This window comes from Varroa destructor, unplaced genomic scaffold, assembly GCF_002443255.2.
Source record: "Varroa destructor unplaced genomic scaffold, Vdes_3.0 BEIS01000005.1, whole genome shotgun sequence".
Lineage (NCBI taxonomy): Eukaryota > Metazoa > Arthropoda > Arachnida > Mesostigmata > Varroidae > Varroa > Varroa destructor.
This window is the reverse complement of record NW_019211458.1, coordinates 11451131-11476730: the sequence shown is the minus strand read 5'-3', so window position 1 is coordinate 11476730 and position 25600 is coordinate 11451131. Positions and strand designations below refer to the sequence as shown.

At 40.7% G+C, this 25600-nt stretch overlaps 2 protein-coding genes and 1 long non-coding RNA gene across 5 annotated transcripts in view; 1 reads left to right on the top strand and 2 right to left on the bottom strand.

Annotated features, from left to right (window-relative positions):
• Nucleotides 1-2864, bottom strand: part of Epac (Exchange protein directly activated by cAMP) — a 207958-nt gene extending 205094 nt beyond the window's left edge. The window contains exon 1 of one of the 2 annotated variants that reach the window (XM_086991409.1): nt 1232-2864. In XM_086991409.1, the coding sequence (XP_086847535.1) occupies nt 1232-1253 (22 nt within the window). In that variant the 5' untranslated portion in view covers nt 1254-2864. The remainder of the gene's footprint in view (nt 1-1231) is intronic. The other variant, XM_086991410.1, reaches the window with a different exon arrangement.
• LOC147755273 (uncharacterized) lies at nt 2790-6614 on the top strand. The gene is made up of 2 exons (XR_015329308.1): nt 2790-3554; nt 3908-6614. It is a non-coding gene; the product is annotated as an uncharacterized LOC147755273 (long non-coding RNA).
• The window catches only part of LOC111251545 (tubulin alpha-1C chain-like), a 20375-nt gene continuing 966 nt past the window's right edge, over nt 6192-25600 (bottom strand). Inside the window, exons 2-8 of one of the 2 annotated variants that reach the window (XM_022808214.2) lie at nt 19409-19525; nt 19063-19168; nt 15626-15927; nt 13905-14167; nt 10344-10608; nt 8388-8551; nt 6192-6936 (exon numbers count right to left, since the gene is read on the bottom strand). In XM_022808214.2, coding sequence (XP_022663949.1) covers nt 6807-6936; nt 8388-8551; nt 10344-10608; nt 13905-14167; nt 15626-15927; nt 19063-19168; nt 19409-19525 — 1347 coding nt within the window. In that variant the 3' untranslated portion in view covers nt 6192-6806. The remainder of the gene's footprint in view (nt 6937-8387; nt 8552-10343; nt 10609-13904; nt 14168-15625; nt 15928-19062; nt 19169-19408; nt 19526-25600) is intronic. The other variant, XM_086991436.1, reaches the window with a different exon arrangement.

Here is a 25600-nt window from a genome sequence, read left to right as displayed (position 1 = left end):
CACTACTTGAACGTACAGCACAAAATAATAACAGCGGGAACGAACGAAAGATCTCGATACTTCGAGTAGAGTATTTAGAAACCCAGGGATACCTTGTCCCGACGTCTATATACATGTTTCGTACATTTTCACACATCTGTCTTTTTTTTTTTTTTTTTTTTTTATATGTATTTAACTACTTCTGTTGTAGAATTGAAGAAAGACCCTCTAGCCAAAATCAAATTATGTCAGATGTTATTTTTGAAGGCTTATTTCGCTGATTACCAGAACATTGAGCAACTGGTTAAGGTATTAATCAATACCGATTATAATCTGATTTCAAAGTGCTACAGTCAGTTCTACATATTTATCCCAAACTGACTATGAAACTTTTTCAACTTCCCGTAAATATTACTATAAGTAACTACAAAACTTTAGATAGCTTTTTATATTCGCATTCACACCTAGAACTCTAATTCAAGCACAGCTCTACATGAACCGTCCTGCAAACTGATAAAAGAGAATCAATTCGCTCAGTCAATCTGGGGTCGCCCTTCGGATTCCCGAACTCTTCTTCAACCATTCGTACCTATATCTAACGACACCCAAGTCTGACTCTTCTTAATTGCTCGAGGCGTCCTTTATTGTCTGTGAATCATTCAGGTTTTCTATTTATCAACGCAATGTTCGGTTCATCTAGGATTGTACGTTCTGTTAATTTTTTCATTCATAATGGCGTGGACGAGACAGCTACCATTGTAGTCGACCTATATCACTTTGAGATGACTGATCATTGCAAGTTAGGGTGAACGCGGTGCAATCCTCGAAAGTATTTCGATAACTTTATAGCCCATCAATATTGGTCAGTGTGTCGTAACAAATAACTGTGTGGGTAAATAATAGTTCAGGGTGAAGATTCTAGGAAATTTTATAAGGGAAGGTTTATAGGAAATAAACCTTATCTATCTTCACAAGCAAACACTGTGTGGCAGACACCGACTGGTCATATAGGTAACGGCCCAAAGCTACTTGAACTACGATTTCTCAGGCACGTTTATGTGCGTTTATGTGTGAAAAAGCGTCAACTATAATAGTAATAATAATAATAAGAGCGCGACACATTTTCAGTGTGTTATACGAATCTCAAATATTGCGTTCGCGTCTCTGGCCGTGCCTGAAATAACATTTAGTAGTTTCATATGCTGTACATTTGTTCTTAGGGGTATGAGTTACGGTTGTTGTGCTTACGTACAGTTATCGGACGATCTTGCCATAGCTCGCTAAGCTGCGCCTAATGCTTCCCTTTTCTCCGCTAGAAATGTTTTTCCTGTTATTTTAATTTGTGGCTTTTTTTTCGCGGGGCTATGAAGTTGTTCTGCTGCTACCCGTTTATGTAATCGCTACACTTAGATACTTCGTCAATTCAAAGTTGTCCACGACACGTAGAGCAAATATTCACAAGCTACACGTCTGACACTAACAGATTAAACACGGTTCAGGAATCGTGTTCGAATTGTCACAACAAATTCAGTCTAGACAATAGTGAAAGATGTTCAGTGTATACGGACGTCCTGACCTGCAGATAGAAGCGATAGGTGCTAGGTGGCAGCTGGTCCTGTTGCAAATCGGCGTTGATTATCGGTTAGGTGTCCTATGATTTCTCTTTCTTTTGTCCTTTTCGTTTTTTCTGTCATATGACATTAATACGCTCAGTGTTGTGTTGGATGTTTGTATATCGCTGCCACTACTAGTATCACATCACGTACTATAATTACACTTATTTTCAAACGAATACAACTTTCACAGCTTTTATTGATGCCGTATCCTATTGAAGTCACTTGTTTTTTTTTTGTGGGCACCAGTATTTGAAAGAATTATGTTGTTTTCGCCACCGATAACTTCGTGTCTTCGATTTATCTTCTTAACACTTATCAGCCGATCGGTGATTAGCGCGACGCGGCGCGAAACTTCAACGTGGAATTAGAACTTCGAGGGTAACTTGAGACGACGCCGAGGAGTTTAACGAACAATACATTCTTCGAAATGATCGACAATCTCATAATAATAAAAAAGTATTAGAGTCATACTTCGAAGGTCCAGTTCTAAGCAAAAGTCTCAAGTCTTAAAGTATCGAGTACTTTGTTTCCTAACTTCCATTGTTGGCTAGCCCGTTAGCTTTTGCCAACTCTGCCACTGCTTCTGCTTAGCACATGTTGTATAAACCTGTGCCTTGGAACGATTCAACAATTTGACGCTCTCTATTTGGCCAACGTGATTCGGTGCAAACATTGACGTGAGTGCCTTTTTGTGAAGCCTGTGCGGCTTTTGTTGAATGCCGGCACTCGCTGTACTTTGTTGTTCTATGTAATTTTCAGTGTCATTCTCTTTTGGTGACACAGAGACACAGGTGCACAGAAAGATATTCTAGTAGACAAAGTATATCATAAATCAACAATTATCCCACTTAAATTTAAAACGATTGATCGTTTCTTAATCAAGAGACCAGATAAAGGGGCTTTTCGCGCTATAGGAAGTTAATCGTTGTGGGTAAAGACGTTCTATAAAGCTTGCTTTAACGATTGGACTAGAATAGAAAATGTAGTTGGCCTAGTTGTAACTGCAGGGAGCTGTTCCTGTTGACGTTATTGTTGCAGTTTTGCGCAATTTAGTGTCAGATGCTTCCAGTTCTCGCGAAAATTTCTTCTTGCGTCGTCTTCCCAGTATGAACCTCGTTCTCTTGTTGTTTGCTATGGTGACAATTTTCGATGGCACATTGTACGCAAAAACAGCTCTGTTCTATTGCAGTAACGTCGATGGGTGATGTATTTACACCCGCAGTCGCTTACTGGAAGTAACCTGCTGCGAGGTTATACGGTTTGGGCCTGCAGCAATAGCAGCAGCATCTCACGGTACAAAGGCAACACAAGGCCCCGACACAGCAGCCTCTGAATGCCCTCTCCATTGGACACCACGGAAATGATGTGCGTATGTGAAGATACCTGTTGCTTCCGCGTGATAGTAAATTCGTTGACGGAAGAAAATCACAAGTGAAAAGTAATCACTATCGAAGTTATGTTCTGCCTGATGTATAGATAAAACTTCAATAGTCGGTAAACAATCGTTTTAACAAATGATATTGCTGAGTGGTTGTTCTCGCTCTATTTTTGATAAAATCAGCACGGTAAAATGGCGTAATTAGGAAATCATGTTTAATCTGTAGAAAGGTTGCTATAATATAGTTTCACTATTAACTGCTCTCTTCGAGATCGATGAAAGTTGTAATTCAGGTGCTTCAGGTATTGCCGGACGGCGGTCAGGCACTCACTACAGTAGACGGCTGGCAAGGTATCTTCCCGTAACGTCTAACGCACGGCTGACACAGACAGACACATCACCATTAAAATACAATGGAGACTATTCCTCTTTATGATTTATTTCTGCCTATAAAGGAAGAGGAAAGACAGCCTTTTTACAGACAGCTCCCCAACGAAAGGGTTGGACAGATTCGATCCTACGGACCACCAAGCTGTCTTCTACAGGAAGACTGCGTGCTCTCGCCGTATTGAAACCAAAAGGTATCAATCCACGTATAATAGAACAGCACACTTTACAATAGCCTTTTATGGCCAAAAAAATAGTTGGCATTGTTAATATTATAATATAATTATAATGTTATAATACGATTAGCATTAGCTAATGTTGGTATTATCCATGAAATATTCAAATTTCTTCCAATTGATTTTCATGTAGCCCAGTAGCGTTCTAGTAGATTCTTCGCCGCACTGGTTTAAACTTCCTTCTTCTACAATAAAACTGTCTGATTATTCGGTGTACGTGTAAATACACACCTACAGATATAAATGATTTTCTTTTCCACTAACGATCCTCGGTGGTGTTGAACAGCGGATTTCTCAACCACCTGTTGCAGATACGGCGCACTTCCCCGTCGCGGTTATCGGTACCCGCTCCAGACTCCCCTTTCCCATAAAACAGCGGAGAGAAGAATGGGCAGACTTGGTGGATAAATTCTCCCTCTTCCGTTTTGTGAATTGCCACCATCAACCGCCAGTCTGACCGTGCAAGCCCGAGCAAGCAGGCAATGCTCCTATTCTAGCGCCCTTATGGGTTACTCCAAAACAACAGGTGCGAGTCGGTCTGTGTCTCTTCGCCTCTCGGCTGTGTCCAGACGCAAGAACTGCATGGTGATATTATAACGACAACTACCTTCGAGCAGCCGGCCGCCTCCAGCTTCGCTTTCGACCTTTCCATCACTTATGTTCGCTCTTTCGCAGCCTCTTCCCCACAGTTTCCCTAAGATGCCCCCGCAGTTCTTCTAGCTGTCTATCCTCCCTTTCTCCCTTTACCTCTTTCTCGTTACCTGATCCTACAAACCATATAGATCCGTGCGATGCAGATTTATACATTTCTGCGTTTGCTTTCCGATAGGTCGAAATAGCCTCTCTATGAACGTAATAGCGACACATTGTTTTTTCTATTTGTCCCGACTCTAAAAGGTCGGCCCCCTTTGACGAAAGAAGTCTTGCTCAATGACCCATCCACCGCTATCTGAAGACCCGTAGGGCATACATGTAGGGACTCGCGGTTGGAAACGGTAACTTTCGACTGCCTTCTTCCTATATAACGTTCTTCTGTCTCTGAACTCACTTGAGTAGACAGCTTGAGACTCTATCATAAATTCTTACCGTTGACCATAGCAATTGAAAAGGCAGATACATTTAGTAGAATTAGACTATATGTGTACTTGTATAAGCCGATGAAGATTTAAACTAGCTAAAGGTTTACGAATGAAGTGCTAGATAAGCGTTGTTAGTAATTTCCAATGTTTTGATGGTGCTTTCCACACAAACTGCAGATAATTTGTTAACTGTAAGAAAAATTATGAATCTGCAACCGAATCTTCTTTTGTAATGTTTGTGACAGGCTTCACATTGTACCTTTGACGTGGACCTATTATGGGCGATGTAAAAAGCCATGCATCTTTATATGCGTTTTCGATCATCCGTACTGAACCTAACTTCAAAGGCTTTTGCATTTCAGAAAAATTTGTCTACAGCATTGTCTAATATTGGTCGCAATGACAACTAATAACATTTTATCAATAATCACACTATTATATAAAAAATATGAGTAATAAAATTAAGTAAATATGATGAGATATTACAAAACAACAACAGACCTTTAAGCACGATGTAAACTAAGCTATACCACATACAACTCACAGGATTTCGCTGATAGCGGTGACTGTATAAGTAACAAGTAAGCACTTAACAACAACCACCGACAATTTGTTGACGCCTAGTAACACAGTCACCGAGTGCCTGAAAATGATGACCTATCATAACACAAATGATAACGTGTCTGTATAGATGTAAAAATATGGTTAGGTTTAGGAATCAATGACACTTAGATCAATTAGCGGGTTGGCGAAATGCTTGGACTCCCGTCCAGATTACATCATGTTTATCACCGAGAGGTCCCAAAGATAAAGCAGATCATTTCCAATTATTCCACCCCACGACGTATCTCTACCGTGTAATTGAACAACAAGGATGACGTTTTTGTAATGAAAGGAGTACTAAATCGGCTGCCCTGAACTAAGTAAGCCTTCTATGCAAGGTCGGGAACACACAGGTACCTAATCGCCTACATGATCGCACCCCTTGCACAGTACGAGATAGGTGAATTAATATTACCATAACAAAACGTTACTTCCACTAAAAATGTTTTTTTTTTGTGATACAGAAAACGCAATTGGGTTGTCGTGTTTCTGGTGACCGAGCGAATTATTGAAACCGAATTGAAAGTTATTTAAAACTCTCATATGTAAAATTACGTATTCATGGACACGTCAGCATGCATAGTACGTATAGAAAACCTTTACAGATATGCCACAGCCTCTACATAGAACTGATCTTTAAAACGACCAGTTCAGATTCGGATTACATATGTGGAAAACATTCATCCATCAACAACTAGATAGAGCTGTCTTTACTTCTTTTCGTCCCATAGGCTACGTATCTCACATTCGACCTACTTAAGTTTACCTTAAGACGGGTGATCAGGCCGCTTTTAAAAACAACAACTAGCCGAAACAGCGTTATTCATTCTAAAAATATAATCCGATTTAACTAACTATATATAAGCATGTTTATATACACTTTAATATCATTAGGAAGAAAGAACGCTACCAATTGTGTTATGCGAAAGTAACTACGCCAACGTAAACGGGTGTCGTAGGCGTAAAGCTCATTTATTGCGCATTTACCTATACTCATCTTGGCTGTTACCGTCAACATTGATATTATAAAGCTTAGTAATGTAAAGTCCGCAGAACTCTGATTACTGAGTGGAAAGCGTTTTTTTTGGAGATAGGCTCAACCAAAGCCTGGCCTATTTGGTTCAGAGTGGAACACTGCTGTGGGTAAACGCATAGGTGGGGCTAGTAGCTAGATGTACGCAGCACATGGCTATAAGCCGCGTCATTTCTCCGTTGGCGAAAGGGGCCGTTTGCATTATTCTGCCTCCGGAGGAGACCGGGCAAGCCTTTTCAGGCTATACAAGATGATTTACTCCAAACATATGGGTGTAGAATAAATATGCATTGGCGCTCTCCATCCGCCGACTATCGCCACGTGATAATTAAAACAATTTAGAGAAGGGAAGAAAAGAAGACTGCAGCCTATGAGCTTCCCCTAGAACAGTTCGCAGCAGAAATAAAATACAAAGCGCGACACGAATGCTGGTGAAGTCAGGTAAATGCGTGTAGGTTCCTGTTTGAAGCGAACGACGCATTGTGCAAGTGACATTTAGTACTCGTCTCCGTCATCCCCCTGATCGTTGGAATCCATGCCGACCTCTTCATAGTCCTTCTCTAAAGCGGCCATATCCTCGCGAGCCTCCGAGAACTCACCTTCCTCCATACCTTCGCCGACATACCTGTGTAAAGGCGAAATAGTTAGCACATACGAGCGCTGAGTATTCGAGCAGTTTGCGTATATACAGTACATATAAATAGATGGATTTATTGAGGCGATCATTATAAGAGGTATTGCATTGGATGAAAACTGCCGATGGCTACGCAGATTTTATACGCCGTACATCCGTAAGGGAAATTGTTTCGTGGTCACAGCTGCATGACCTGTATTACTCCAGTAAAGCTACATCGACCATTGATATTAGTTTTAGTGATTTAGCCTTGAGAATGGCTAATTAGCCAGGAGTTCTTAAAAGATTACCGTAAAAATCTCTAGAGGATGGGATTATAAATCTGCTTGGCGTTCCGATATATCTAGGAGCTCGAACTTCGGAAATGTCAACAGGGGGCGCACACAGCGGACTTACGGCGACGATGTTAATAAAGGGGGTTGTGTTATTAGAACATCATACGGACAAACTACTCAAGGAGTATTTAGTTGTAAAAAATGAACGTATGTGCTGACTGTTTGCTAAGTACGGTCGTCTGCAAACAATGCACTACATAGCCATACGTCACATACGCTCGAATTTCAAGCACACGCTTAGTCGTCCCCACGGTCAAATAAATCATTAGACGAATTCCTCTTTACAATACGTTCTTACTCAGACGAATCGAACATTGTCGAAGCTACCTTATTTATGTGTATATGTTTTTGGTGTCTGTGTTTTCCGACGTTAAAGTAGGCCGTAATAGCTTGACAGTGCTGCTATCTCGCAAGTTCTACGGCTACCTAAGCAGGGTTCAAAGATGGGATCCGGCGTGACGGCCGTTAATACCGCCACAGTCATGCAGCAATCTCTATAGGAACTTGCACTAACGCTATTCTACTAAAGTAGCTGAGATTGTGGGCTAAGTAACTGGCTACATTTGCACGAATCGAAGAAGGTATGAGAAAAGCAACGAAATGAGGATAATAAGTAACAGATCATTCATCAGGCGGAAATAGGCTTGGCTTTCCGGTGGCTTCACGTGATTAATTCAGTGTCAATAGAGTTATACTGTAAGAGGTGAACAAGGGATTTTTCTCACGGCGGCCAAACTTCTTCCATGTAGCTTGCTGGCCTTAGATGCCTCCTTTGTGGGCATAGTCACGTAGCCCGGCGATTTCCGCCTCCTGGACCGCTAGGAAAGCGGATAGACGTCTAAAAGGCCAGTGAAAGCCAGCTGGCAGATTGCCTGTACGATAAGTCCAGATGTATTGTATACACCTTGGTACTCAGACACGTCTTATTAGGTGCCATGTCTCTGTGTATAAGTGCGGATGTGTATCTATATAGACGTATTGTTTTTCGGAATAGAGCGAATCCAAGGACACGGCAAATATCTCTAAATAAAGCAAATAGGGAGAACATCGTTAAACCCTATTTGAACATTTTGATTATAATAAGGGTTATAAAAACGGGAGGCATACCAGTGGACGAAGGCGCGCTTGGCGTACATTAAGTCGAACTTATGGTCGAGACGAGCCCAGGCCTCTGCAATCGCGGTGGTGTTGGAGAGCATACAAACTGCTCGAGGCACTTTGGCAAGGTCGCCACCAGGAACAACTGTTGGGGGTTGGTAATTAATGCCAACCTGATTTTGCAGAACACGAAAGAATATCAAATAAGGATAAGACAAAGCTCCTAACACCAAAAAGGCCATGTAATATTCGGCCAATGTATGAAAATTAGCCAATAAAAGTACTACTTGATTTTTTTTATATCTCCTAATTATCGATTCGCATACAGATATATAGTAATTATTTTTTGCATAAATAGAATATTAAGCGGATTAAGTTATTACCAATAACAACCTAACTATTAAGTTACCTAAGTTAATTATTGTTCGCCAACATTACTATTCTATATCGTGTAGTAAGAGTAATTAGTAATAATTAATAAAATGGGTCCCGATAATAGCCATAGTTTATGAAAATCTTATACCGTATATTCTGAACGTAACGCATAATCGAGTGTCGTTATTTTAGTCATAAGTTTCGATGATTTTTTCATGCATTCACACAGATGCTGTGCATGGACGTATTTCAGTGACGTTTAAAAAACGTACCAGTAACGCCTATGCACCCCCTACCCACAACAGATGCATATATCTTACATGAATTACAGCGCTCTTCTAAAAAAAGATATTGAGATGTAATGACAATAAAAAAAAAAATTTGGATGACTTAGAATCGGGACGTACCGTAAATTTAATACACCAATACGCTGCGTTATCACGAGTATTGGTGGAAACATATGGAATGGTTGAGTAAGTAGATTCTAAATACTCAACTACGCTCGCTTATATCTCGACTCAGTGTCTTCGACATATGGTCATTTACCTACCTTAGATTCATTCGAACATCCCTGTAGGACGCAAGCATGACAAGGACAAACATGATTAACCAGGACACGAGCAAGTGCAGTAGTTACCGATTTTTATCGGGGGCTTGCTGCTAGCAAACAGACAGAAATATACTGTTTCTTCGACCGACTGAACGAGCTAGGGATCCTGTAGACAAAGTGCGGCAAGAGCCAACAACAAGCTCTTATATATACGAGGCTGTAGTCGTTTTAGTCGCGCCTAAAAGGGGCATAGACAAAATAATCCAGGAACTCTGCCCACGGATTATTATCCATCTCTGTGCGGAGCCCCGAGAACACAACATGTGGGCTGAACGAATCGATATGGAGGTAGCAACCCGGATAAAAACGGAAAAGCAAGGCAAGATGTTTCCTCGATCCGCTGGTGACCGCAAGGACGGTGCCAAAAAAGTCCTAGAAATATAAACTTAACAGGCATGCACGATAGCTATAGAGATATGTGCACGGCGCTTTTCTGTACGCGGATGAGGTGCTGCGGGCGCCTACGGCCAGCTGATAAAGACGATACTGTAAAACGGCAGGCCATGTATACCGTGGAGTCAGAGAAATTCTTGATTTTTGTGAGACAATTAAGCATGTAGCTTGATTGCGCAACGTGAGGTAGGTTTACACCTTGACGGTACGTTGGCTCACTTGGAAGACTTGTTGCTACATTAGTTCTACTAATGACAGGTAAGGGTGTTGAAAGGTCTGTTCTGTGTTAACAGCAGAGGAAATGAACGTAGAGAATAGCAGAAATAACATTGTTACATGTGTAACATGTTTGTTTCTCATCTTGATTTTCGAGGAATTTTTGAGCAATAAATTTCTTCAGTAAAACGTGACTCAATGGTAGTGCCATACTCTAACAATAATCAAACTCATCAAAAAGTTCTGCCTATAAATCGTGTCAAGAATTGTTGTCTACATCGTTTCTAATCACACGTAAATAGGTTTGTTGGTGAATAAACGGGGCATGGATGGGGTGATATTGTTACATACACAACAGGTCTGTTTCTCACCTTGAATCCTGTAGGGCACCAATCGACAAACTGGATGGTGCGCTTCGTCTTAATAGCAGCAATGGCAGCGTTCACATCCTTCGGCACAACGTCCCCGCGGTAGAGCATGCAGCAGGCCATATACTTGCCATGGCGTGGATCGCACTTCACCATCTGGTTAGCAGGCTCGAAGCAGGCGTTAGTGATCTCGGCAACCGTATGTTGCTCATGATGAGCCTTCTCTGACGACACCACCGGTGCGTAAGTCACTAGCGGGAAATGGATCCTATTGGCGAAGCAATCAAGTCATACCAAACAAAAGGTCAATGAAAAGCATCAAGGTCATCTCGCAAACCGGACACACCAAACAGATGCACATAGCGACGATAATTGTGTTGTCAAAAACTCGTCCTTAAGCGAGCGTTGTTTTACGTTTTAGAATTACATTATTAAACTAACTTCGATCGGTGATCTTCAGTCATTCCTCTAGTAACACTATGATCCCATCATAGTAGGACATAGTAGTAGTGCGGTTTCAGTAAAAAATTCTGTAGTCCCATTGATGCTGAAGGAACACCACTAAAGAAGTTCTGCAGAGGCCGAAACAAATGATAGTTTGATCATGCAAGATCCAGCAAATGCATGTCGATTTCTTATCCAAAGTCTCTGAATTTTTGGTGGCTAAATAAAGATGTGTGTCGTGGCATTATCACGCCGAAAGACACGGCCTCCCCTTTTCAATAATTTTTCTCGATTTTTTTCAGTGCTTTGTTGTAATCTTAGAACCTGGTAACTATTGGCCGTAGAAATCCGAGTTAATTTTTTCGCCGAAGGGCTGCAACTCATAACGAGCGGCGATTCCTTTCTAGTGCTACCATGCCCGTACTATCACCTTCTTTGGCCTCAATCTGTTGTCTGTGGTCTACTTTTCGTCATCAGGCATCGACCACTTTCAAAATCGCTCGACTTCGTCGTATCTCTGCAGTTTTTTTGTTAGACGGAATTACAATGCGAACTTTTTTCCAAGCAACTTAAAATTGTTTAAAGGTCGATGATGATTTACTTGGCGACACAATAGATCCACGTGCCGGTATTGCTCAGTTTCTGCAACGATTTTGTTAACTGCTTCCATAAATGGTACTAGGAGTATAAATCAAAGTTCCCAGAACAAAAGTGAAAGACTCATATTTAGCCCTCTTCTCCGATAACGCAACTCTAGCTCAAGCAATTGGCTTAGTTTGCAGAAGTCATTTAATAAATAAATAAAACATTTGATAAATACATAAGAATCTTGTAATATATGGAGGAATATTTTCCGTAAACTTAATCATCTCTAAACGGTTTCGTTTTAAATCTGAATAAAATATTTTCAAGCGATATTAATGCCAACCCGAAGCAACTCGTATTATCTAATACGAAACACTTAGTAGGCCATGACATATGTTGTCGAAAGAGTATGTAATGCTAGTTGGCCTGCAACGAGAGTACCTGTGTATCTGTATGCGGCAATGTAATCCAAGTGTAAGCTTGTTAAGCTCAACGCAGCTGTTGTAAAATTCGAAGTATTAAATTTGGCATCATAGGTAACATGTGAGGTACAAGACACCGATTCGATTGATGGACATTGATGGTAAAGGTACAACTGCTTAGAAACAGAGAGCCCTCTAGTTAGACCTACGTAAACATACTGAGCCGTAGGTTGACGTCTTTTACTCAGTGTTATTCGATGGCCGGTGACATGGTCAGTTTGTAGGAAACAAACCTCTTGAACACAGTCGAAATGCGCTTGAATCTCTTCGGCAGAGGGAACGCGTCACTTGGGAGCGTATTCAGTTTACCACTTTGATAAACACATCGACTCGTTTAAGCCAGAGGGTATTATGAAAACCATAGGGAATTAAATCGGGGATATCAGGTGAAAGTTGGAGTAAAGGATACGTAGGGCATTCTCGGCGCAGACAGTGGTCACGAGTGAATTTACTGATCTGTAGGAGCAAGATTTTGTTTCTAGCATAATTTCTATCGACTCCAGTAGGACGGCGAGCTGGTGAGACCATGCACGAGTCGAGCGCTGCCTTTTTTATGATGTGTAGTCCTAAAAACCTATGCTTAAAAAATTTAGAAGAAGTCAGTTGTCATGAATGTCGATATAGGATATCTGTCGTCCAAACATTTGCCCGCGAGACAGACATATGTTCGAAGGGGAAACAGGTAGGCGTTAGTATTTGTCTGCTGTTCTTAAGTAATAAATGAAACGCTCTGCAAGCCGCTATAAATTGGAAAGGACTAACGGCTGGAGTAGCGGCAGTAAGTGGCGTAGTTGTCCACATAGAAGAAACAGGCTGAAAGTATCGTCCTACTTTTCTTAATTTAACAGTATTTCTACAGAAGGTTGGGTGATTTCGCCCTATATGTTTTCCGAAGGAATCATCACGTGTATTTTTGTTAGGGTTGTAGGCCTACCTCTAGTCTTTTGGTCTCTATGGACGCTTCCATCCGTACCATCGCTTTGCTCGTTGGCACATAATTCACGTACAGGTTCATCATTCCTTGATTGGTCCGGGCTTACCTAACCAACACCTACGATTTAGCCCTCAGAATGCTGCACAATAAAAAGGGTCACCAAGAGACACCTCGTAATGGGTGAACCGAGCTGCCGTTTTTTGTCAGGCAATAGCTCTTGGAGATAAACAACGCAGATGGAAGGGAACCCACTTGCTGCTAAGGGTAAATATTTACTCCGTACATAGGAAATGGTGAAGCAAATGCCTAGCCAACACCAACCTTCATCAGGTCTTGAGTTGGCAAACCGTACGCCTACATTATAAGATTTAGCGGTCTATGACGAGCTAACTCGGCGGAGTTCCCTCCGCGTGACTGACCACATTAAGGCGAGTTAGCATTCGGGCAAACCCGCATATACAAGTATATGAAGTGGCTACCAATTCTTATGCCAAAAACTAGCGTCATACACACAAAAAGAACAACGACAGCACATGTGCCTTCCTTGATGATACTGCGTGAGTGCGATTCAACTAGCTCATTCAGCTTGTTATAAAGAAACACGGGATGGGTACGCATCGAGACTACCAGATATAATATGTACTGGCACAATAAAGACTTGAGAAACACAGATTTGATGGTTAAGGCAGATTCATGTAGATACTTGTTTCAGGTTCTTCATGCATTTGCATTTGTGGGGCAACAACAACAAGTGGGTATGTGGCCAACTGAAATCAGATAAACCAGTCGGACAGAAAATCGCCAATATTATCTAACTAAAAGCTACTATTTTAGCAGTTCTTTGCCAGTCCTCAGTCCGTAAAATAAATTTTTTTTTCTACGAGGAATATACTAATGAGTTGCTTAGAACTAAATGAAAGAAATTTCAACTAAGTTCATAATACCTCAGAAATAAACCTCAATTCTAAGTTGGATCTCCATCGCTCGTTAACGTTAATAGATCAATCTTTTTTTTAGTGACATGTTATAAGGGCTCCAAAAAAAAATACAATATAGTTGCGAATGCATTTTCATGCTGTAGTCACCGTCTATATACACGGAATACCTAACTACGCGTACCTGGGGTAGGGAACCAAGTTCGTTTGGAACTCTGTTAGATCAACGTTTAGAGCGCCGTCAAAGCGAAGTGAGGCCGTGATCGAAGAGACGATCTGAGAGATCAGACGGTTCAGGTTGGAATAAGTTGGCCGTTCAATGTCGAGATTACGTCGACAGATATCGTAGATGGCCTCGTTATCCACCATAAAAGCGCAGTCCGAGTGCTCCAAAGTTGTGTGGGTAGTAAGAATTGAGTTGTATGGTTCCACGACAGCAGTTGCCACCTGCGAGGAAGGTCACCGAAATAAAAACAAATATGCTTCTTTTCAACGCATTTGTGGTCTAGAATAGATACGCGATACTCCGACAGCAGCAACTCTTACTTAGTTTTATATTAGCTAATAAAATAAATGCCGAAGTAACATGACGCGTACTCATGAACGCAAAAATCACCCTTGTGATATTACTTGTGTGAAAGGAAAAAGGCTATAAAGCGGATCGACGATATTAGACCTTGTCGTTCCCGTTACAGGTGCACCTAATAAACGATGACCTTTAATCATAAACGTTCTTCAATTGATTAGTTCTAGAATCATTGGGTATTCCTGAGAACAGCATGGGTTCCATGGGCAGAGGTCAGCGCCCGTCAAAGTAGACGTACTCGACTCCATGCATACAGAATAACCAGTTTGACCGTGATTTCATCGCGGACAGCTCGTGTGCTAGTTGTTCATCTAGGTATCTATAAAGCTCTTTTTGAACGCGACAGAAGATGGCGCACCCTACATATGTTACTTCTGTCTTGAAGGTTCGTTTAACAGATTCCGATTGTACTCTAAGTAATACTATTAAGAGTTGACGCACTACTAATGATATTGCCGGATTCCTGAGTGGAACCCAAAAACTCTTCCATAAATCATGGGATTCCTTTCAGCGGGAGCTAGAATGCCATCAAACCATAAAAAAACACCGCGAAACTTTTATATGGTGTGAGTTAAGTTCTACCTTCAAGAGGCAATCCAATGTTTTCAACCTTGCGAAATATATGAAACATTTCGTACCGAGAAGTTATCGAGGTGCCTACTGCGAACAAGCAAACCACACGTACGCGGAAGTGCGTTCAGCCCGATAGAAACCTCTAAATTGTTGTGAAATCCGTTTAGGTATTGCCTTTTCAAACAGGTCCAGCATTTTGTTTAACGATGGTTCGTGTCATATATGTTCAACGTTGTTGCCTATTCGTTCAGCGAAGTAAAGATTTGTTTTATTTCCCAGGTGTTTTTGCTAACTGAGAGCCTATCTAGGCCAAACGCTTCTACCAAGCAACTCAATACAGAAACCTGTATCGCAAGACTTCTTACACTACGAGAAATTTAAATGCCCCTTTGGCGCATTAAGAAACGTAGTGTTCGCCAATTTATTCATAGACATTGAAAATATTCGGTAGCGTAGAAAATTAGACTAGGCGCCTCTACCACTTATAGTTTTCCATAATTATATAGTCAATAATTATGTTTAGCGTTATGTGGTATGAGCTTCAACGTTTATGTTCTTTTTGCTTATGGGCGCTTACAGAATTCAATGTATATTATCATCTGTGTACTTAATATGCACGCTAACGTATACAGCGAGCACTATCAGACATCTTAGCATCGTTTAGCAGGAAAAATCCAAAATGACTGAAGACCGTTCGCTGATAGAAACAATAGCAGTAGCACGCATAGACCATGTAATGGACACACCTGTGGCGCTGGGTAGATAGAGAACTCGAGCTTGGATTTCTTTCCGTAGTCTACCGAGAGGCGTTCCATGAGCAGAGATGTGAATCCGGATCCGGTTCCACCGCCAAACGAGTGGAATATGAGGAAACCTTGAAGACCAGTGCATTGGTCGGCCAGTTTGCGGATTCGATCGAGGACGAGGTCGACAATTTCCTTGCCAATCGTATAGTGGCCACGAGCATAGTTATTAGCGGCGTCTTCCTTGCCAGAGATCAGTTGCTCAGGGTGATATAATTGACGGTAATGACCAGTACGAACCTCATCTACAATTGAAGAAGCACGTATCGACGTATTAACAAAACGAAGAAAAAGCAACTGAAACTTCACAGGTTTGGTATAAGTACAACTGAAAATAGAACTTACATATGGACCATATTATGTAACGCAGCAGGAATTAGGATAGCAGTGAAACAATTACTATACAGCTGGTAACATATGAGGTGCTATAACAGTTACCGATGACTATTGCATATATAAGACGTTTTTAATGTTTTAGTGGAAATACCGCGTTAATGTTACTTGTGTTTGCGCTTAACAAGCCAACAAAGGCTTAGTAATAAGGCTTAACGGTACACTGAGCTAGGTTTTTAACACGGCTTACCTAGGATAAATACTGCATTTCGTTATATATATATATATGAGACGTATAAATAAGGATAGGGGTTATTGCCGCGTTTGGTTAAAAGCAAATAATTGCTTGGCCAGTAACAGAGGTGAACAGGTAATTGGTAAGGTATCACCAAACATACAACACAGCGCAATGATCATAATAAAATTACTACATCAAAGATTAAATGAAAACGTTTCCCCTCAAAGTAGTTGATGTTAACAGGTAGAAGAGAAATGAGGTAACAACCAGCGCCAACAAGGCTCCACTAATAGACTCATTACTAGACAACAAATTAGGTGTATAGGCCTTACAAATGTTTCCGTTTGCTTAACAGGTATGTTCCGATTTTTTATATGGATATTAGTAAGGTAGCACAGTATTCTAATAAATTCTCTAATAAATGTATCAATTAATCAAGAACATGTTCAGTGATGAGTAACTAGTTAAATTAGGTATAGCTAAATAAAAAAACACTCTTCGGTAGTGTCGCTCTCTAGGGTTATTCCAGTAATAATTCAGACGTACGAGAGCGTTGCGCTCTGAATACGCCAGAGCAATACATACGATTTTGAACATGTTTATAGAATCGTTCGTATCTCACCTTCGACACGTACTCTTATCTTTATTTTCGAATCATTTTATCATTCATAAACAGACGCGCCTGTACATTCATATGTGAAAAAGGAACGAGTACTAATTTCTATATATACATCCGTCTACTGACCCACTTCATCAGGTAGCATGCTTACTGAATCCTATTGTGATCCAACTTAACGCCCCTTCATGTGTCTGAGCACAGATTGGTAGCGTTTCAGAGAAGACAAAAGGAAAAATTATTGCTGGTTTGGGAATCAAATTTTAGCAGTAGAAAGTAAACATGCCGTGACACTCCAATACATGACTATCTACGTGTACAGGAGCACATATAAGAATTTTTATATATATATATATATATATATATAGGGTGGTGAGTTCGATTTGGAAAAATTCTGGTGGGCCTCTTGTCTTTGATCCGTAAATCTTGCCATCAGGCGAAAGCCATTTTTTTTTTTTAGAACAAAATAACAAATTGCTCCTGAACGAATAACAGTATTCGTTTCCGGAATTCGAGCGAAGATAAGATAGCGTCTAATACTTCCGGCTAGGTCGAACTATTACTAAGATTAGAGACTTTCTTGTCCGAAATTGCTAGTTTTCATGCGGCCTATATATCCCGGCCTAATATAAATGCGGCCTAAATATCCCGAGATGATTTTTATGAGGTTAACCTAACCCGATAGAGCCTAAATTTGAAGGACTTGAACATTTATGAAAATTGCTGAAAAAAACATTCTTGGCACACTTAGGTTTATTATATCGAAACTAACGATCGTTTCAGACAGAGGAATATCAATTATCAATTGGGTTGCTAGAAATCTAATGCTAGCTGCTTAGTCTTGTTGAGGCACGTTTTGGACTTATGACCCACTCTTTTTCCCACCCAAAGTTTCTGCCTGTAGTGTATTTGAATGACACCTTTGCAAGTTTATATCTCCTAGTATTGCTTCACCTACAGTAAATATTAGAAAGGTATTTCTGGATGATACGAATAATATTTTCCCAATCAAAACTATAATGGTGGTAAATGGTGGCGAAACTTTTATGACCGGGATCGATATTAGGCATTCTATTACATTCAAACAATCGGCCTATTACGCCAGGTGAATCAGCCTGAAAGACATACAAACAAAATTATTGTCAAATTCAGTCTTAGAAACAACTCATAAGTAAACATCTACATTTAGATGCTCCGCGCTGCACTCCTATATATATATATATAAATTGGAAAAATGTAGACGCTTCACGTACGCCTGATAGAAAAGCGGACTATGCGTCTTAACTTAACTGCGAGCTGTTGGAACAGAAAGCCTGGCATGACACGCTTCATTGGGAAGAGGAGAGGCATCTGCCTTTAACTCTTGTTAACGTTGAGGAAAATTTCACGACGATTATAAACGATATCCTTCTCTGATTGTGTCGGCAGCATTTAACTCCGCTGGTTAACTAACTACAAAAATCCCCTACACAGGTGCGTATAGAAAAAAAAAAGGCTTGCAAAGGGTCCTCACTGTGAATCCAATATATATATGTTTTGAGCTATAGGTCTTGCGGCCACTGTCAACAAAAGTGCGCTGCCAAGGGACGGGCCCCCATTCGAAAGGCTACCAGCATATCGACATATAGAAACATAAAATCAGTAATAGTCGTATATGATTACATATGTTCTAGCAGAGGCAATTCAGCCTAGTGAAACTAAATTATTACGACACTGATATTCCAAAAGGAAAATCATCGTTGCACAAGCTTACCATTTTATGCAGAAAATTTACCTATAGAGAAACAAATTAGAGCTGACAGCCCACGTAAACTTATTATAGTAATGACGCCATCCTCGCCATGTATCCTAAGAACGTGGAGTCGTCAACACGTACACATGTTTGCAAGTCAAGAGCTTGACGGAAATTATCCTCATAGCTGATATTATGTATAGTACAAGCTAAAAATATAATTTAAGGTACATTCTAGCAAAACGCATTAGTAGGCACGTTACAACAGAGAGTGATAGAAATTTTAGATATAAATATGGTGAGCAAGAATTGGAAAAAAATTTCATCTTTAAACAATAAATAATAGAACAAACGTAAGATATTAGATACAATAGTGTAATAGCATAGTGCGAGACGCAAACTCAAATGCAGCTCATGGGGATAACCTAGAGAAGTACGAAAGCGAAAACGGTTAAGCCTACCGACTACGGTCGGCTCGAGATCGACAAAGACAGCCCGTGGCACGTGATGACCAGCGCCAGTCTCCGAAAAGAAGGTCGAAAATGAGTCATCTACACCTCCAGACACCTGGAAAATGACAGTGGACGCATAGCTGTGGTCAATGCCCATACATATTCTTTACTTAAGACTCCTGTACGTATTTAGGTCTAGGTATAACCCAGCAGCGAATCAATTGTTGCGGAAACGAAGAATAGAATTAGATGTAAAAGAGTCATTCGGTCACAACTCGTTAGCGAATTTGCTAGTAAATTAAATAATAAGCAATCTCATTTTTGCTTTCCCGACATAACTTCCCTCAACACATACTTTTTCCGAGGGCATCTGCCCATCGGCTTGGATACCATGTTCGAGACAATAGAGCTCCCAGCAGGCGTTTCCAATTTGTACGCCAGCTTGACCAATGTGGACTGATATACACTCGCGCTGAAAAAGAACGAAGACAAAACATAGAGTCACTGCATGCAAGTATAGTAGCTACGACCTAAAAGACAAAAGCCTTATGAAAAGCTTGCTTTCATACTAATCAGCACTCAGGTACGATCAGTCAGCCAGAATAGTATTAAATTGACGTTCCAAGAGAAGATGCTGACGTACCGACCATTCAGAACTCGACCAGTCTGAACGTTCGGATTAGCATATACATTGCATACATGCAGAAAGAATATCTAAAGGGCTTTGATTTGGCTTATTAATCGATATTGATTTCTCTTGGACCTAGACCTTTCAGTTTACTTATACAAAGGCTCAATTTTGCCCCTCCTATTATATTCAGAACGCCTTAATTACCTAGGGTAGAAGTAGTTTGAACCTAATTATTTTTTGGCTATGCGCGAATTCATACTTGGCCTACCAAACTGGTTGGCGATAAGCCATTAACGTAATGCAGTCAATAAATATTCACTATACCGAATACCTGTTTATTTAATTTACTTATTTATTTAATATCTATTTCACTTCATGAAAATAACGGTACAAACTGAAATAACGATTGGAAAGTTCATCGTCGAAGGAACAAACACGGGTTATCAAACAAATATTATCTGTGGCTCCTTTTTTTCGGACATACTTTTGCTTTTCAGAAATCTGTTTATCATAGGCAGTGTACTCGTTTGGCTACAAATGCATTTTTGCAAACACTCCTGACCACCCACCGGTACGAGCCTTTAGCGACGCGTCGGGCCTTCGTTGGCCTATTGATTCGTCCACAGAGGATAATACGTGATCGACAACATACGGTTCGCGGGCTTCGGGTGCTGTCACTACCGAATTCGTTTCGCTGAGAAAAATCCAGCCCTAAAGTGTGACGTATACGATCACGTTCTGTCGCGTTTTTCGTAGAGTTTTCCCGCTGACGACTAATACCGTAACAGATTTCGCAGCACGATATCAATACATACATATATGTACATGTATGTATAATAGAAGCGCGTATCCCATCAAAACAGTTCTGGCCTTCGCGGCATTTTATCTTGCTAATGCATATAAACAAACACTATATTCGCTGGTGAAATCATTGAAAAGACCTCATCATTCATCTTCACGTAAAAATTCACACCGAATAATTTTCACGTCACTGTTACAAAGATTTCTATATTTAATCACTATTGGCTCATTGACAGACAGCACAGGATATATTCTGGTTTAGAAAGCAATCTTCTTATAGCAGTGCCGCTGTTAGTCTTGTAGCTGATGCAACGAGGTCATGCCTCGAGCGCTTGCTGTTCATTATTCTTTGTGTTTCACGTAATACCTCGTATTCTATGCTATGTCATTCATCATAGTACTTACGGGAGTTGGCGAGTAAAAACTTCTGTCATGTCCAGATGCTGAATGTTATCGAAATAACACTCGTTTCAACACATACATACATGACTGTGCATAGGATCGCAGTTGCTGAAGTACCCGGTTGAGTTCGTCGACAAGCGATAATAGGCCATCTACTTGGAGTCTAAGCCGACCTTCAGGCTCGTTCAAACGATTGCTCCCAATCGCTTGTAAACCGTCAACATATATACACATGTATATATATATATATATATATATATTCAATGTAGAACAGTGACGTCAACAATACGTTACCCTAAAAGTCTATTGCTGGCGCCATCTGCCTATTTCCTTTTTACTTCCACAACGTGACACTATTAAAGACCCCATTCGACTTCATAACGCGGGTTCGACTCATCTCACCAGGGCGATACATAGTCCCTAAAACAAAAACTATGACGTGATCAACGGAAAGTGGTCGCTTGTAAGTATGCTGGATACAGACCTCTTAGACGTGAGATGTTCCATTCAGTGGTGCGAAATTCAGTGAAGCCTGTGTGGTAATCATGCTAGCCAAGTCTATCGTTCCAACCGGATCTAGGGACGCTATGAATGCGCAAAGCTCCGTTTCTAAGGGTCTTGTCGAACCTCTTAAACAGTATGACCGTAATAAACGTCATCGACCCCAGAAATTCGTAGAAGCTCTATACACTTCGATGGCTCTGCGTTAAGACGATCACTAGAAAGACCTAACTTCATGAAGATATCACGAATAACCGTATCGTAATAGATGTGTGGTTGTCGTCGTAAACTGGACCAGGACAATACTGCCAAAATTGAATGATATGGTCATGCAGGCTTTTTTTTTTCTCACATGTAACGATGGAGAGAAAGAATCCCATATCATTCTCTCCTCTTCTCGAAAAGCACTGCAATATTTATGTGGTTTAGGACAACATCGAGTGAGCTAATTGAGTTCTGCTTATAGCGTAAGTTTCGTCGTATATATTACTACGCGCTTTTGTACTGCTTATCTGAACATCATTGAGACTAGAGGTTATATGTTTCGTTAGCTTCATAACTATGCTCTGGATATTCTTTCCATTACCAAAAAAATGCCTAAGGTTAGGCTCTATTTTTAGAGCAAAAGCGAGGGACAGGCTCTTTAAGTAAGATGTGCGAAAAAACCCTCAGAGGTCTCACTTCTGAAAAATGTTTTTATTTCACATTTCGGTCGATGTTTTTTGTCTTTTCCCATTGTTGTTCGCGCGAAGCACGCACGCGATATGTTAATGTCATATCGAAAACCGCGGACCTAAACCTATACCTTAATATTATCGATCAACTTCTGCTCGCTGTGATCGACTTCAAACCTAAGTTGTACTCTGCTTTCTTTTATACGTAGTGTGCCACGAAGAAGATAATTGTATAACATTATGTTTAGGGATAGTTTAATTACTGTGCCAGTACACGGGATGTTCGACTATCATACAGATACACGTACAACGGTGACTATGCTAGAGTGTGCCGCGTTCGAGTTCGGTTATGAAGGCATTTATGGGGTGCCCTGTGATTAGTTATGGTGCGTACGCGTGTGCACGCTAAGGGACCGCAAGCCAGAAGTGTCCTCCCGATTTTCCACGCTTCCGAGAAAAAGAAAAGAGCTTTACATTGTAAACCCGTTAGTCCGCCTGCCCTATTGGCCTAAAGACGCTGTCAGGACAGGCAGCAGATCTACCTTCGTTCATGTGCTGTCGGTCTGCTGATCATCGCAAAGTTTCTTCACATGAAAGCCCAATTGTATCTACAGCTATATATATATATATATATATATATAGATATATAGCGTCGGCAGGCTTCTTTACTGTATAAAATATTTCCCCATGATCGAGATATTCGACCAGAGTGTCACAAAACGTTTGTGAGTTTTATTATTGGTGATCATGCCACACGATGGACAAAAGCTCGATAAAAATATATGGATGACTTGGAGCACCTATTGACGCTTACGGGTCAGAGTATAGTTCATATGTTGTAAGGTAAGCGGACATTTTCATCACATCACCTCTACGAGAACAACCGAAAGCAGTTGAATAATAATAAAATAATTATCAATATCTATCTGTTCGATAGTAGCTATGGTAGAACTAACTATGTCGCCAGCTTATTGCATATGGTATAAGATAGAAACGACCCATTTTGGATCAAGCGTGTTATATATTACGGGTAGTCCTGTACCACAGCCGACCATCTGCTTGCCCCTTGAAAGCAATAAAATTTTTCGCATTATTCGCATGACCATAGTAAAACAGTTAGATGTATAAATATTTATAGTGGTGGTGTTGTTGGAATCTCGCGTTCGAAGTGAGCCTATATTTATAGGTGGCCTTACGAATGCTATCGTTCGGCGTCAGATTCCAGCAAGAGTAATTTAAGCTGGCGAGCGTTGCGTAAGCGGCAATCGTCTGCCATCCCCGCCGGCCTATCTAATGGCTGACTCAGTAGCAGGGTGACTGGTGCGAGCATTATAAAAACATGTATAACGATAGGCAGACAAACAATTAGGCAGATGAGAGATGGCTATATTAGTTGTACATGCCGGCCACGCGTGGCCTAATAACCTTGAATAATGGTGACCTTATACGAACATTAATGATTACACTCTTTCATCCTATATGCATCGAGAAGCGAGCAAATCGTGCATCTTCCTACCATTATTTGTTACGAATATAGCAGAGAGTGACACCGCGCGAAAGTAAATTAGGAATGAATCTACCTTCAATTATGTATACCTGAATTCATTTACAAGGACGTAAACTTTTCACCATCAAAACGACCGCGGCATAAATTGCACAATGTCTATCGCCTTAAATTTCAAGAATCAGATCAATGTGTGTCTATCAATTTACTACAGCTTTAATTCAGTACATTTCATTCTATATATTTGTGCAGCATGGCTGATTCATTGCTCGGATGGCCGTCCAAAGCTCGACGGACGATGAATAATGAAGGTGACCTAAAACTGGTCCGTTTTAGTCATGTCCATATTTAACATTTTTGCCTAGTAAAAACGAGGCTAATAACCTCAACGAAGCTGATCCACCAAACGGTTTCTACATTACATCGATTACCATTGAAATTATACAAGAATCATGTGTAAATTATGTAGAAAAGCTAATATTTCGACCGCTTAGACCTAGTCGTGCATTTTTACCCTCTACCACGGTGAGCAATGGTTATAGATAGAGTTGAATTTTATTTATGGTACCAAGAACTACGTTTGAGAATTATATTGAGCTGTACAGGCATTTCTGATGCAATTTGTTATATTGATGGTTCAGTTGGGCAGGATTTCGTTGACCCAGTTTATTTCGATCAGCGGCAAAACAAAGGCTAGCAAACAATGCATATTGCATACATAGACGTATCTACGGTAAGACGCAGTCGTGTTACTCTATGTAAACGTTGAAACTGTTCACGGCTGACTCTGAGCAAGAGCTATCGGCGTATAACATCCGCAGTGGCTGCAAGGTCATCTATGATTTCGCAGCCATTACGAATATGCACGTCAAATATTGCCACCGGACCGAGTTGGGACTTCAAATAAAAGCAGAGGAGGCCATATAGTGTGCGCCGTATTTGGAGCACCACGGTCAGCGTACAGAGGTAAACGGACGACGACTAAAAAATAAACCAGCCAACTTTGCCGTCGTTCGAGTAACAGCAGCGGCGACCGCAATATCAGCGTCGAGTCACCACGAAAGTTTAGCAGACAACTGAATCGAGCAGTCAAACCCACGCATTAAAATAGCCGTCGCGAGTGTTTGAGCTACTAAACCATTAGCACAACCCACAGGTAGTGCCGATAAGACGATGACGTCTTCTAAAACGTCGTGGTAAAAACGCAGTGCTTTATCAAGTCGAATTTACGTAGGCAATCCAGCAAATTACTCGTTCTACGGAAGTTCATGTGCCGGCAGCTCCTATAGCTGCTATAGTATCTATGGGGTAGTTTCGGCGTGTCGTCAATTACGTACGACGTTTTTATCATAGCGTTTGATTAGTGTTAGCGTGTGGCAGCTCCGTCCAACGGAACTGAGCAAACGATAACCGAGTTGCACTACTTATTTATGTGGGAGTACGGAAACGCCAAACCCATTCCTCTAACAACAAGTTTTAACTTAATTCTTGCCGTGATGCGTACAAAGGTTTCAGCCGTAGATGCGAAAAACAGAAACGGCCCACACTGTGTCGAGAGAACCTATTAGTAGGGTGTCTATATTTAAAAATTTTAGTTTTATCAAGAAAAAAAAAAAGTTTTTCTATGGTATTTTCTTGTTTGTGGCAAACGGGTTGAAAATCGGTCCGGTTCGTGCTGTCTGCAAAGGAACGATACCATCGCTTATTTCTACTTACATTTTCAATGGTCATTTGTTATACATTGCAGCTGTACACAGTTAATAATATAATACACGGTTTCTTTTCTCTTCGGGACCAATTCAAAAACATAATAACACCAAAAACTTATAGCTTGTTTTGCTATGCATGTTTAGTTGACCCTTTATAATAATCGTTAACGATATTTGTAACAAACACTGCGTTGTCGTGCGATGTATCTTCCTACGTAGTCATTCACGCATTAGATGAAGCGTTTACGTCACGGCAAATTACCAAAAGTACCAGACACGAACAGCTCATTCGGCGAAACGAATTAAGTTCGTATATATATATATA